General features: G+C 38.1%; 1 protein-coding gene across 1 annotated transcript in view; it reads right to left on the bottom strand.

Annotated features, from left to right (window-relative positions):
* Positions 1-52: 52 nt before the first annotated feature.
* The window catches only part of opn6a (opsin 6, group member a), a 16597-nt gene continuing 2937 nt past the window's right edge, over positions 53-13712 (bottom strand). The window contains exons 3-6 of the mRNA XM_061910591.1: positions 6083-6182; positions 5363-5467; positions 3402-3625; positions 53-751 (exon numbers count right to left, since the gene is read on the bottom strand). Of these exons, the coding sequence (XP_061766575.1) occupies positions 284-751; positions 3402-3625; positions 5363-5467; positions 6083-6182 (897 nt within the window). The 3' untranslated portion in view covers positions 53-283. The remainder of the gene's footprint in view (positions 752-3401; positions 3626-5362; positions 5468-6082; positions 6183-13712) is intronic.

Raw genomic sequence — 13712 nt, 5'->3', positions numbered from 1 at the left:
ACAAGTGGTTTTCGGGTTTACAAAACCAACCAATATTATGTGATTAGAGCACGAGAATTTAAATTACTAGAAGTCAGTCCCTCATCAGTCATCTCAATAGGCATTGGGCTGAATGGTAAGCTGATTAAAGACACAATATAACCCTTCAGACAGAAAATAACTTTATTGACAGTAACAGCACATTATATGACCTTTATAACACGGGTAAGAGGCAAAATAGAAAAATCTCTCTTCGTTTCCCCTCATAATTCAAGTATGATTTCAAGTAGCATGGTTTCAGTCTTTAGAGTCTGTCACAGCAGTACTCTGATGTTTCAATATGTGAGGGCAGGCTAATGTGGAAGATCCGCGTGTCAGTTGGGGGCGACTCAGGAGGACTGTTGACTCCCGAGTCCTTGTCCGGATTGCATTGCATCACTTCTTTCACTGTGTATTTGGCTTCCAGTACCTGGACAGGGGGGGGTGCAGGTTGGGGTGTGGCCTCAGCCTTAAGCTTGATGTTTTTGAAGCGGTGCAGGCGGACCACGTCCCTGTTCTCTTGTGAGCAGGGCAAGAGACTGTACACGTCTTTGCGGAATTTGGAGCTCATGCCGAAGTAGATGAGAGGGTTGTAGAAGCTGGCGGACTTAGCGAAGAGACGGGTGATGATGCTGGTGGTGCTTGGCACGTGGAAGCCCCAAGCCGACCACATGGACACGACTGCGTATGGTGACCAGGCCATGATGAAAGCAGTGCAAATTACTATGGAGATCTGAAAAAGGAACATAACAAACATTTAGGACCTGATCTACTAAGATCCAAATACCACGCGCTGCAACAGGTCATCTGCTGTTTGGATTGTGCATTGCCCTGGTGTATCGACAAATTCAGAAGACGATGACAGTCGTTTAAAGTAACCAGAGGCTGCCCGTCATGAGTGATGGGATGGGCAGGGCTGTAGGCACTCAGACTCATTAAACTGGGTAACATCTCGGAGAAGCTTTCCGATCTGTGAGGCGAAATCAAATTAAGGACCAGACAATTGAGTAGAGGATCTATAAAAATGCATCTGCTCACCTTAACCAAGACAATGCTTATTTATATTTCGGTTTCCTCGCACCGGCCTTAATAAGGGCGCTACTCTAACTCTCCCAGTGATGACGCTGCTGTGACATACTTCTGACATCCCTTTGATCTTCCCCCAAGGATACCTGGGATTGTTTGACCCTTTTGGACTAAATCTGGGATGCCTCGATAGCAAACGGCAGTGTTATCGTGATGTCACTTCCCCGGAATGAGGCAAAAGGCTGTGACGCCAAATGGATCGACTTCCAGGCTTATGGACAGACCTGCACCCTTGGAGTACTACTACGAAACACCACCATTACACGCTTTTGCCACTTCACCACCTGGGGTATGATGGACAACGGAGCAGTGCCCCATGGTGGCTGCAGCTTTGGGCTTTTGTATGTCGTGATATACAGTATGCTCATATGTGCTTATGTTGCTTAGGTTTTTTTGCTGGTCTCAAACTGAGCTTAGTTTTGGAATTACTTTTTTTTTTATCCACGATCCTCTCCCCATGTTTACCTTTACTTCCTACCTCTATATCATAGTTGCCAACCTTGAGACCTCCGATTTCGGGAGGTGGGGAGTGGGGGGTGGGGGGCGTGGTTGGGGGCGGGGGCGTGATTAAGAGGGGAGGAGTTTATTTACAGCTGTTGTGTGCGCAGTTGTTCACTTTACTTTCGAAACTAGATGTTATTTTCACATATGCATGATTGATTGATTGATTGATTGAAACTTTTATTAGTAGATTGCACAGCACAGTACATATTCCGTACAATTGACCACTAAATGGTAACACCGCAATAAGTTTTTAAACTTGTTTAAGTCGGGGTCCACGTTAATCAATTCATGGTACAAACATATACTATCAGCATAATACAGTCATCAATCAAGTTAATCATCATAATATACACATTGAATTATTTACAATCCGGGTTTGGGATGAGGAGCTTTGGTTGATATCAGTACTTCAGTCATCAACAATTGCAGCAACAGAGAAATGGACATTGAAACAGTGTAGGTCTGACTTAGTAGGATATGTACAGCCAGCAGACAACATAGTGAATTCAGATAGCATAAGAACAAGTATATACATTAGAAATACATTAGATTATTTACATTAGGTTATTTACAATCCTGGGAGATGGGATGTGATTGGAGGAGGATAAGTAAAGGGTTGAAGTTCCTTGGAGGTGTTGTGGTGCATGTAAAGTAGATGGCAGTATTGTCATGTTTAAGACTGTCACATGCCGTTTACGGCAGACAAACTGCCTTACGGTACAGTGGTAGACGTAAACGTGACTGCTGTTGTTGTGTGTTGTTACTGTGCTAGGAAGACTTAATGAAACGGCTTAACAATAAACCCACATAGGAAACCAAGAACTCGCCCTCGATCATTCTACAGTTATAACGTCATTGGGCAGACACGCTCTCAGACACGTCACTCAGGTCCTCATAGAGCTGGAGGTGGCGTGGCCTCCAGCTTCGCCTGAATTTCGGGTGATTTTCAGGAGAGGCGCTGAATTTCGGGAGTCTCCCGGAAAATCCGGGAGGGTTGGCAAGTATGCTCTATATGGAGCGCCGCTCAGTGGCGACACATCATTCTTCCTGTTCTGTCTACCCCTGTATCTCTTCTTGGACGAGTTGTACGGAAAAATACATTTAGGAGTGCAATGACAATAAAGTTGTATTCCATTTATTTGCAATTTCAGATTTAGTTCACCAAAAAATGTGATAAACAGAATGACTCTTCCACCCAACATTGTTTCTCTTTTGTATAGCAGGCATGCTCCTGGCATAAACACCCGGTTGTTTGGATATGGACTGTTGTAATAACATCTCAGCACGGTCTTGTTCTCTAAATACTTTTTTGACGTTGTTTGTTAAATCATTGAAATGTTCCAAATGTCAACATGCTTTTAGAATAAATGGTATGAGGCTATAATTCATTTATTAGCTCATTCTCACTCGTGACTTTTAGTCCTGTTGCTCAAACGAGTCGTCTTTGGCCTAGGAACCTTGTCAAAATCGAAAAAGATGTTAACTGAGATGGGCTAATACGTGCAGTATTTGAGTAGTTCAATATGTGTATTTTCAGATTTAGAGTTGGAAAAAAACCAATACAATACTTGTTTTTTAGAGTTAAAATGGCACATAAGTGTACCATTCAATAATTCTCTTAGGTATTGTGTAAATTTCTACGAGCCGCCATTGTTTTTACAGTATTTTGCCAAATATTTAGATGTTACAGCGCCACCTGTTGATTTGGTAGGCATTGTGACCCTTCATTTTCAGGTTAAAGTTTCACAAACATTTCTAGAAAAAAAAGTGTAATTTGTATGGTTTTGGCATACCCTGGTGACATCTCTCTCCACCTTCCTTTGCCGGGCGGTGACGTAACCTTCCGCTGACATGGCATTTGTGCTTTTCACAGAGTTGATGATGGACGTGTAGGAGAAGAGCATGATCATCACAGGGATGAAGAAGCAGAAGATGAGGATGGAGACGATGTAGGACTTATGGATGGTGGAATAGTTCGCTTTGGCCCAGTCCACCTCACATGTTCCATATCCTCGATCTGCAACAAGGCACACGCGTTAATATGAATATACAAAACATAAAGTATAAATATACTGTTTATATACACCTCCAGGATTTTGCAGGATTTTTGAGGATTTTGCAGGATATACACTGTATATATACTGTATGTATATATATATATATATATATATATATATATATATATATATATATATATATATATATATATATGTACAGGCCAAACGTTTGGACACACCTTCTCATTTCATTGCGTTTTCTTTATTTTCTTGACTATTTACATTGTAGATTGTCACTGAAAGCATCAAAACTATGAATGAACATTGACTTTGCACACCCTTGGCATTCTCTCGATGAGCTTCAAGCACACCTGTGAAGTGAAAACCATTTCAGGTGACTACCTCTTGAAGCTCATCTAGAGAATGCCGAGAGTGTGCAACCCCATAATCAAAGCAAAGGGTGACTATTTTGAAGAAACTAGAATGTAAAACATGTATTAGTTATTTCACCTTTTTTTGTTAAGTACATAACTCCACATGTGTTCATTCATAGTTTTGATGCCTTCAGTGACAATCTACAATGTAAATAGTCATGAAAATAAAGAAAAAACATTGACATGAGGTGTGGTCAAACTTTTGGCCTGTACTGTATGTATATACATATATATATATATATATATACATATATATATATATATATATATATATATATATATATATATATATATATATATATATATATATATATACATCGCCAAGATTTTGCAGGATTTGGGGTGATCTAGCAGCCTAAAATATCTGAATTTGCAGCAACCTTTTCAGAACGTTGTGGCAAGAAATTCGATGTTTTGAGGAATATATTTTTTCAATCACTTTGAATCAACTTGTGATTTCGTTAATTTTATTATCACTGTGTGAAGTGTTCCTTGTAGCCTTGACCTCAAAGAGCAAAGGATTTTAACAAATACAATGTTTTTACTTGTTTTACAGTACACAAACTTAAGGGTAGACGGTAGATGGCAACATAAGCACATACTCGGAGCACCCTGTCAAATGTTTGAAATATTTTTATCCATTATTACTAATAGTAATCATTATATACCGGTATATTAAAAGAAACATCACTAAAGGCTTCCTTGTTGCCCAATGTTGGTTCCGTCTGTCCGTCCGCAAATTAAAGATATTCTCTGCGTATGTTTTACACTTGAAATGTGGTTGTCCATCTTAAAGATTCATTTATGTTCCAACATATTTACCCCCACATGTTGAGAGCATTTGTGAACTGTTAAGAATGATCAATAGTTGTAATTGTTGTCGTTTATGAACGACGATGAGAGGTTGTCATCACACTTCAACATATCTATCATGTAAAAGTCTCATTGCTAGGTTTTTGTTTTTGATAGCCTTACACTGGAAAACATTTTTTTTATATAATAATACATGTAAACTAGGAAAAAAATGTGTTGTAGACAGGAACAGGAAGTAGGTCTGACTTGTGCGGGAGGAGGACAGTATTGCCCTTTGAGCGATTAAGAGTTGATGTATTGCTACACGTTGCATTTCCTGTTTCGACTATGCAAGAGACAAACTTGATCAATTTGACCTGTGAAAATAATGCTGATTGAGCCAAAATGTGCAGGCTTTAGACAAAGTTGTGAGGATGCAAATAATTTGCGAGAATTGGTCAGATTTGCGCTACAACTCAAAATCCTGGAGGGACTGTTGTATGAAAATGCTGGTATTCTCCATGTACACACCTGTGTAACTTCCCCAGCCCATCAATGGTGCAATTGACCAAAACGCAGCTCCGGTCCAGATGCAGATCAATGATATCGCAATGGTGTTCATGCTGATGCAGCAACCTACAAAAGCATAAAAAAGTTATACTGATATAAAATACGGTGCAACTCTGGGAATGGGACAAACAAAGAGCAGAATTGCTGCTTTGTTTTGTGACAATCCACTCCTTCCAAATGTTTTTTGGCAAACACGCGAGACTAAAAAAAAAAGACATGTTGACAAAGCACACATAGATTTGTTACTACAAAAAATTACAGTGAAGTTTGTAGCGCTGCCATTGTTGCCGTGGGTTACAATGCCCTATGTGCTGATTAAACGCAGCGTAGAAAGTGCCAGGGGAGTTCGTTGGCAGCGATTTATGTTAAATGTTAACCCACAGATGTCATTAGTTTAACCACCGATGTAAAAGGAGACAGATTTGTCTTTTATGAAGAACCACAAAAACACACACACATGATTTAAAACATGCTCTGGTATTACCGAAATAGAGACTTTTACTTTAAATGAACTCAATGACATGCAGGCCTGCAGAGTCAGTGGTGGTTGTTTCCTCCTTAAGGTTTGTAATAAGGTTTTATGAGTTCTCCGGGGAACTCGTGGAATGCGAAGATTGTACTGAATAGACAAAGGTGAGAAAGGTGTTTTTTGTTGTTGTTGTTGAGAGGCGAGGATCAGACCTTTATTGGGGTGGCATCCTTTGATGTATCTGGTCACACTGATAACAGTCAAGGTGTTGATGCTTGCCAGGCCAAACATCAAAGTGAAGAAACCATCCACCTATGGGGAGATGAACAGAGGCATGTTAGAGGAGAAAGGTTGATTTTCAGTAGTGACTTGGCACGAAGGGGCAAGTGTGACAATGCCCCACGGTATCCAGTAGATAGCACTGAAGTCATCAGAGCTCTGTTGTATCGCAGATGTTTTTCAAGCTTATTCTATGTAGTTTTGGCCTAAATTAAGCATTTTTAGGCATAAAAATGATCAAATGAACTAAAATATCAATAATACGGAATTAATGGCCACTAGATGACGACTAACCAATCACAGCACGTTACATAATTCAGTATTGTAGCAACTGACTGGCTCAGCCTCAAGCAAACTACTATATTGGATTAAACGAGTGTTCAGTTCAGTTCAGTCTCAGTTTATTTCGAACATGCATACAAATACAATGTAATAAATCGCACAATTCCAGTTGTTTCATTACAGCACGTCCGAAAAGGAGTTGGAAGAAGCAGAGCTTATTCATTCCTACCCCTTTTAATACCATAGCAATTGTATCCAATTTCCTTAGACTCTGTCACAGAAAAGTGAACAAATAAATAATAAATAAATAATATATCATAGTAAGCAAACAGATATTAAATACAAAAATAATATTAGTCTCAATAAAAAAAGAAAAAAAAAGGGTTCAAGATGTTCATTAGAATTCTTGTTCTGTGAACTTTGTGAACACTTGTAGTTTGAACAGTCTCTTAAACTGAATTATATTGGTGCTTTTTTGATTTCTTTGGTTAATCCATTCCATAATTTAATTCCACATACTGATATGCCAAATGCTTTAAGTGTTGTACGAGCAAACACTTGTTTCAACCTACTCAGTGGCCTACTGATTGGAGTGTCCGCCCCGAGATCGGTAGGTCGTGAGTTCAAATCCCGGCCGAGTCACACCAAATACTAAAAAAATGGGACCCATTACCTCCCTGCTTGTCACTCAGCATCAAGGGTTGGAATTGGGGGTTAAATCACCATAAATGATTCCCAGGCGCGGCACCGCTGCTGCCCACTGCTCTCCTCACCTCCCAGGGGGTGATCAAGGGTAATTGGTCAAATGCAGAGAATAATTTTGCCACATCTAGTATGTGTGTGACAATCATTGGTACTTTAACTATAACTTTAAATTGGATTTTCCTTTAAGGTTTGTTGAGAATAATTGTTGTACATTCTTGGGTAGCAGGTTATAGTTTGCTTTGTACATAATTGTAGCTATTTGCAAATGCACCAAATCGTAGAATTTTAATAATTGGGATTTAATAAATAAAGGGTTTGTATGTTCTCTATGTCCATCATTATGTATTATTCTAATTGATCTTTTTTGTAACACATTTAGTTAATGAAGCGCACATTTGTAGTTGTTTCCCAATATTTCTGCACAATAACTTAGATATGGTAACACTAGCAAGCAGTTTCACAAAAGTGAATAAAAAACATAAAAAGTAAAATAATATATATGTGTGTGTAAAGGTGAATGAGTGAATATGAACCATAAACAGGTTTCTTAGCTATGAAAATATAAAATTTTTAAATAATAATTCCTATTTCGCTAAAATTAATTTACCACAGTCAGGCCTGGAGTCAATTAACTGCAGGAAAAAATGAATTACTGTATTAGGAAAAAAAAAACGAAAAAAAAACTGCGAAATAAAAAAAAGAAACAAAAAAAAGTCACAAAGGCGTAATGTGACCTCTACGTTTTTGTGTGTAGAAGTGTAAGAAGAAGTTAACCACTGAGGTTCTTCTTCCGTTCTGAGGTTTTTCTTCTCTTAATGCCTCTTGTTAGAATTGGAATGGGGGGTTCCTTTTGAAATGTTGAATAAAAAGGCCAAGAAAAAGCAGGTATTGTTTAGTTAGTGCTTGGTTGAACGATTTGATGATCGATCGCATAAATCTTGCAAAATGACATATTTTTTACAATTATAAAGACTTTAATATGACCTCAAATGACGGTTGCAAAATTGATATGTTTGAATACACTTTTCATATTTCATTAGTCTGCAGTGTTTTTCCACAGGACTGACAATCGATTTGTGGCACCGGTTGGTTACGGGGATGACGTCATTGGTAAATTCGCGTAACTGACCAACCATGTCGTATTTACCAAAAGTGAGTAAAAAACATGAATGGTAAAAAAAAATCTATATGTTTAGAACTACTTTTTTTTAAATGTCACAAACCGAGCCACCTGTTTATTGATTATTATTATTTTGACCCTTTGAATACTCATTTAATGAAACATTTTTAATTTTGCAAAAACAATATAAATAAATGAGCTACAGTTTTCATTCACAGCATTGCAGATTTTTTGGAATATTTGTTAAATCGAAGTCTGTGTTTGATTTTTTGGGGCGAAAATGTTAAATAGTAGGGCTGTCAAAAAAATTGATTTTCAGATTAATCAGGATTTTTATTTGTCTCAATCGATTCAACTCAATTAAACATCTCTTTTTTTCAACCTGTCCTGTCCAGCCACTCGGGCCAATCATATTGTTGATGTAGATGCCCATATTCTGGACGGATTCACTTTAGAAAAGAGAAGTGTTGAATACTTCTCTTATTGCCTTATTTGTGTTTGACTTTATTAAAATGTTTGTGAAGCATTTTATTGAATAAAACCAGTTTTCTTTTAAGTACTATAGACATTGATCAGAGTTGTTCATTTATTTCATGGAGGAATGTAGTAATCATAGAATAAAAATCCAATTTTATTAAAAAAGTATAGATTTTGAGTCAAGAATTGTTTTGAATGGAGAATCGATACTGAATCGAATCGTTACCTCTGAGAATCGAATCTAATCGAATCGTATGTTGCCCAAATATTCACAGCCCTATTAAATATGAGGTACCCATCCGTAGTTAAGGTAAAGAAGCATGCATGGTTAAAATATATATATATATATGGCCCTGCGATGAGGTAGCGACTTGTCCAGGGTGTACCGCCCGCAGCTGAGATAGACTCCAGCGCCCCCCACTACCCCGAAAGAGACAAGCGGTAGAAAATGGATGGGTGGATATATATATACAGTGCAGGCCAAAAGTTTGGACACTTTCTCATTCAATGCTTTTTCTTTATTTTCATGACTATTTACATTGTAGATTGTCACTGAATAACTATGATTGAACACATGCGGAGTTATGTACTTAACAAAAAAAGGACAAATAACTGAATACATGTTTTATATTCTAGTTTCTTCAAAATAGCCACCCTTTGCTCTGATTACTGCTTTGCACACTCTTGGCATTCTCTCGATGAGGTGTCATAGTTATGATGCCTTCAGTGACAATCTACAATGTAAATAGTCAATAAAATAAAGAAAACGTATTGAAATGAGAAGGAGTGTCCAAACGTTTGGCCTGTACTGTGTGTATATATATCCATCCATTTTCTACAGCTTATTCCCTTTTGGGGTCGCGGGGGGCACTGGCGCCTATCTCAGCTACAATCGGGCGGAAGGCGGGGTACACCCTGGACAAGTCGCCACCTCATTGCAGGGCCAACACAGATAGACAGACCACATTCACACTCACATTCACACACTAGGGCCAATTTAGTGTTGCCAATCAACCTATCCCCAGGTGCATGTCTTTGGAAGTGGGAGGAAGCCGGAGTACCCGGAGGGAACCCACGCATTCACGGGGAGAACATGCAAACTCCACACAGAAAGATCCCGAGCCTGGATTTGAACCCAGGACTGCAGGAACTTCGTATTGTGAGGCAGATGCACTAACCCCTCTGCCACCGTGAAGCCGTGTATATGTATATATATATATATATATATATATATATATATATATATATATATATATATATATATATATATATATATATATATATATATATATATATATATATATATATATATATACATATATATATATATATATAGACAAAAAAATATTGCATTATTATACATGTATGTATATATATACACATACACAGATTAATCACGCCAGTGCAAAGATGAATGAAGAGACTGGCTGTTGCCAAATTTCACACCAGAATAAACCCAAATGGGACTTCAGGTAAAAATGTTACCACCTTTTAGAACATATAAATGACGTGCATTCAATTGAAACATTTTAAAAGATTTTCCTTTATGACATTCTGACAATACAATAGCATTTGTGTTCAAATATCTGGCTCCTTTTTTATTAAATTAAATTAAATTAAATTAAATTACATTTATGCTAGTGAGTGATTACAGGTGATTAATCAAGGTTAATCCAAATTTAAATATTGATTAATCCGATTTTTAAAAATCATTTGACAGCACATATATGCACACACATACACACACACACACATATATATATATATTTTTCAAATCTCCTGATGATTGAGGGAACCCCTCATGAAACAGTTCTGTAGAAATGAAGTAGTCTTGTGATTTTTCCCACACCTACATATTGCGCTCTACCACGGTATCGAGCACTATTCTCTGGATAATCCAATCAAGACATATATATATATATATATATATATATATATATATATATATATACATATATATATATATATATATATATATACACATATACCAACAAACTAACAGTAACAGAGCCAAAATGATGGCCATAAATAAGCAAAACAATACAAAAAAATTCAGGGACGGTGTGGCGCAGTGGAAGAGTGGCCATGCGCAACCCGAGGGTCCCTGGTTCAATCCCCACCTAGTACCAACCTCGTCACGTCCGTTGTGTCCTGAGCAAGACAATTCACCCTTGCTCCTGATGGGTGCTGGTTGGCGCCTTGCATGATAGTTCCCTCCATCAGTGTGTGAATGTGTGTGTGAATGGGTAAATGTGGAAGTAGTGTCAAAGCGCTTTGAATACCTTGAAGGTAGAAAAGCGCTATACAAGTACAACCCATTTATTTATTTATTTAAATACGGCAAACAATCCCTAATATAGTCAAGTAAATAATATGACGATGCTCATCAGAAAGTAAAAGTGTATTTTAATTTAGTTCTGTGACCCTTAAGGACAAGTGACGTCTTACATCACATAAAATCAACAATGTGCATGCTCAAAATAAGGGTGGTCTAGAGAGCTTCAAGCACTGTCTACATTCCAGCTTGCTCCCTTTTCTTTTCACTCTGACGTTTATCAGCTGGAGAGAGTGGAGACGTGGTATTTAGCATCATTCCCTGTCTGTCTGATGTTTCAAAGCGTGAGCCGCGCCTCTTCTGATGCTGCAGGCACTGACAACACCACGCATCAGCCCTGTGCAATCAAAAAAGCGAGTGCAACTTCTCTTTAAGACACCATAAAAAAGTGGGTTGACAAAGAGGTCGCTGACTCTGCATGCTTAGAAACACAGAGCAAAGTCTTTACCGTCCTCAGTCCACTGTTTGGAGAGATAAATGTTTGATTATCTTTTAATCCCGGCTCTCCTTTGCAGGGAACGATATAGTGGGATCCGTCTGTCTGGGCCTGTGTAAACTCCAATGCTCAGGCAGCATGGACCACTTGAAGTCTACTTGATCCCTTTCTTGATCTCTCTTAGGTGTAATCCTATTAGCGTCCATCATCACGTTTTCTTCACACTCACATTTTGCAGATCACTGGGACTGTCTTGCATGTCTGAACTCACCTGCAGGATACTACACATCTAATCCTTTAATCGGCATTCTTACTGCTTTATCTGACTACAGCATTCATTTTAGAGCCAACGTCTTTGCAGAATGACTTCGAAATTAAATACTGAACAGGTGCAGCTTGCAAGAGTGCATGTTCTATCACGCTCCTTGCGGTAACCTGCTAATGCCTCCTCCTTCTTTTCTCCTGGATTGAACCACGCTCGAGAAGGTACGATGGAGAGTGAGGCGTCACAATGACAATTTTTTCCTACAAGATCTGGTGAATGGAATCACTAAAAAGTCTCATTTCGGAGGTTTACACTTCAGAAAGAAGAGGGCTTTTGATTTGATTCATGCACAGGCACAACTGTTTATCTTCCTCAGAGGCAACTTCAACTGCGGTGGGCTAATTTTTTCCAAAATGTGTAACTCTGACAAAAGAAATAAGCCAAAAACATATGAGTCTAATACAGGAGTGTCTAACGTACCGCAAACAGGTTTTATCCGGCCTGCGGGATGAGTTTTTTTTTTAATTAAAGAAACTGCTGTCCTAAATGTGTCCACTAGATGTCGCAATAGCAATTATTTGTGTCTTTGTAGAACAGTGTTTTTCAACCACTGTGCCGTGACAAAGTGGGAGATTATCTAATTTCACATATTTGTGATAAAAACATTTTTTGCAAACCAGTAATTATAGGAGTGTTGGTGCTATTTAGAGCCATGTAATACTCTTCCATATCAGTAGATGGCAGGTGGCAGCTAATTGCTTTGTAAATGCAGGTAAAAAAGTGTCTTATGCTTAAACCAAAAATGAACAAAAGGTGAGTGCCTTTAAGAAAAGGCTTTGCAGCTTAGGGAAGGCTATGCAGAACGAAACTAAAACTGAACTGGCTGCAAAGTAAACAAAAACAGAATGCTGGACGACAGCAAAAACTTACTGTGGAGCAAAGACGGCGTCCACAATGTAAATCCGAACATGACATGACAATCAACAATGTCCCCACAAAGACAGATATAAACAACTGAAATATTCTTGATAGCTAAAACAAAGTAGATGCGGGAAATATCGTTCAAAGGAAGACATGAAGCTGCTACAGGAAAATACCAAAAAAATGAAAAAAAGCCACCAAAATAGGAGCGCTAAAACACTACACACAGGAAAACAGCAAAAAACTCCAAATAAGTCATGGCATGATGTGACAGTACACCTATTTTGAGACAAGAGCTATATCGATGCATGCTTGGTTATGCTTTAAGGTCCATCCATCCATCCATTTTTCCACCGCTTATTCCCTTTGGGGTCGCGAGGGGCGCTGGTGCCTAACTCGCTACAATCAGATCCAACAATTGCGACAATGACTTTTAACTGTCAACTGAGTTGATGATTTCTGCTGGTGGTAAGCCTCCAGATTTTTGCCACGCAAAAAATGTGCCTTGGCTCAAAAAAGGTTGAAAAACACTGTTGTAGAAGACGCTAATGTAAAAAAAAAACAACAACAACAAAAAACCCATGATGTTAGTGAACCAGTCGAGGAAAATGAGCAAACTGCATAAATAAAATCCTGTAATTTGATTTTTATATACATATTTATTTATCTTGATAAATTGAAAATCAACACCAATGAGTTGACTGATGAACATTATCACATAATTAATTCAGAAAATATAAATAACGACCTGCAAAAATGGATGGATGAATGAATAACGACGAAAAAAGATAGAATACTACTAACCGCAACATTTAAGTGTAAAAACAAAACCCAACAACATTATTATTTGTAAATTTTTAGAATGTGCTTGTTCTATTTTTAAACAAAGAGAACAATCTGAAGTTTTCTTTATTTTTAAGTTATCGTGCCGTGATTTTAGCAGTCCCGCCCACTTGAGAGTAGATTATTCTCCATGTGGCCCCCGAGCTAAAATGAGTTTGATACCCCCAGTCGAATATAAT

This window comes from Nerophis ophidion, linkage group LG09 (genome assembly GCF_033978795.1).
Source record: "Nerophis ophidion isolate RoL-2023_Sa linkage group LG09, RoL_Noph_v1.0, whole genome shotgun sequence".
Classification (NCBI taxonomy): Eukaryota; Metazoa; Chordata; class Actinopteri; order Syngnathiformes; family Syngnathidae; genus Nerophis; species Nerophis ophidion.
This window is presented reverse-complemented; position numbering and strand designations above follow the sequence as displayed.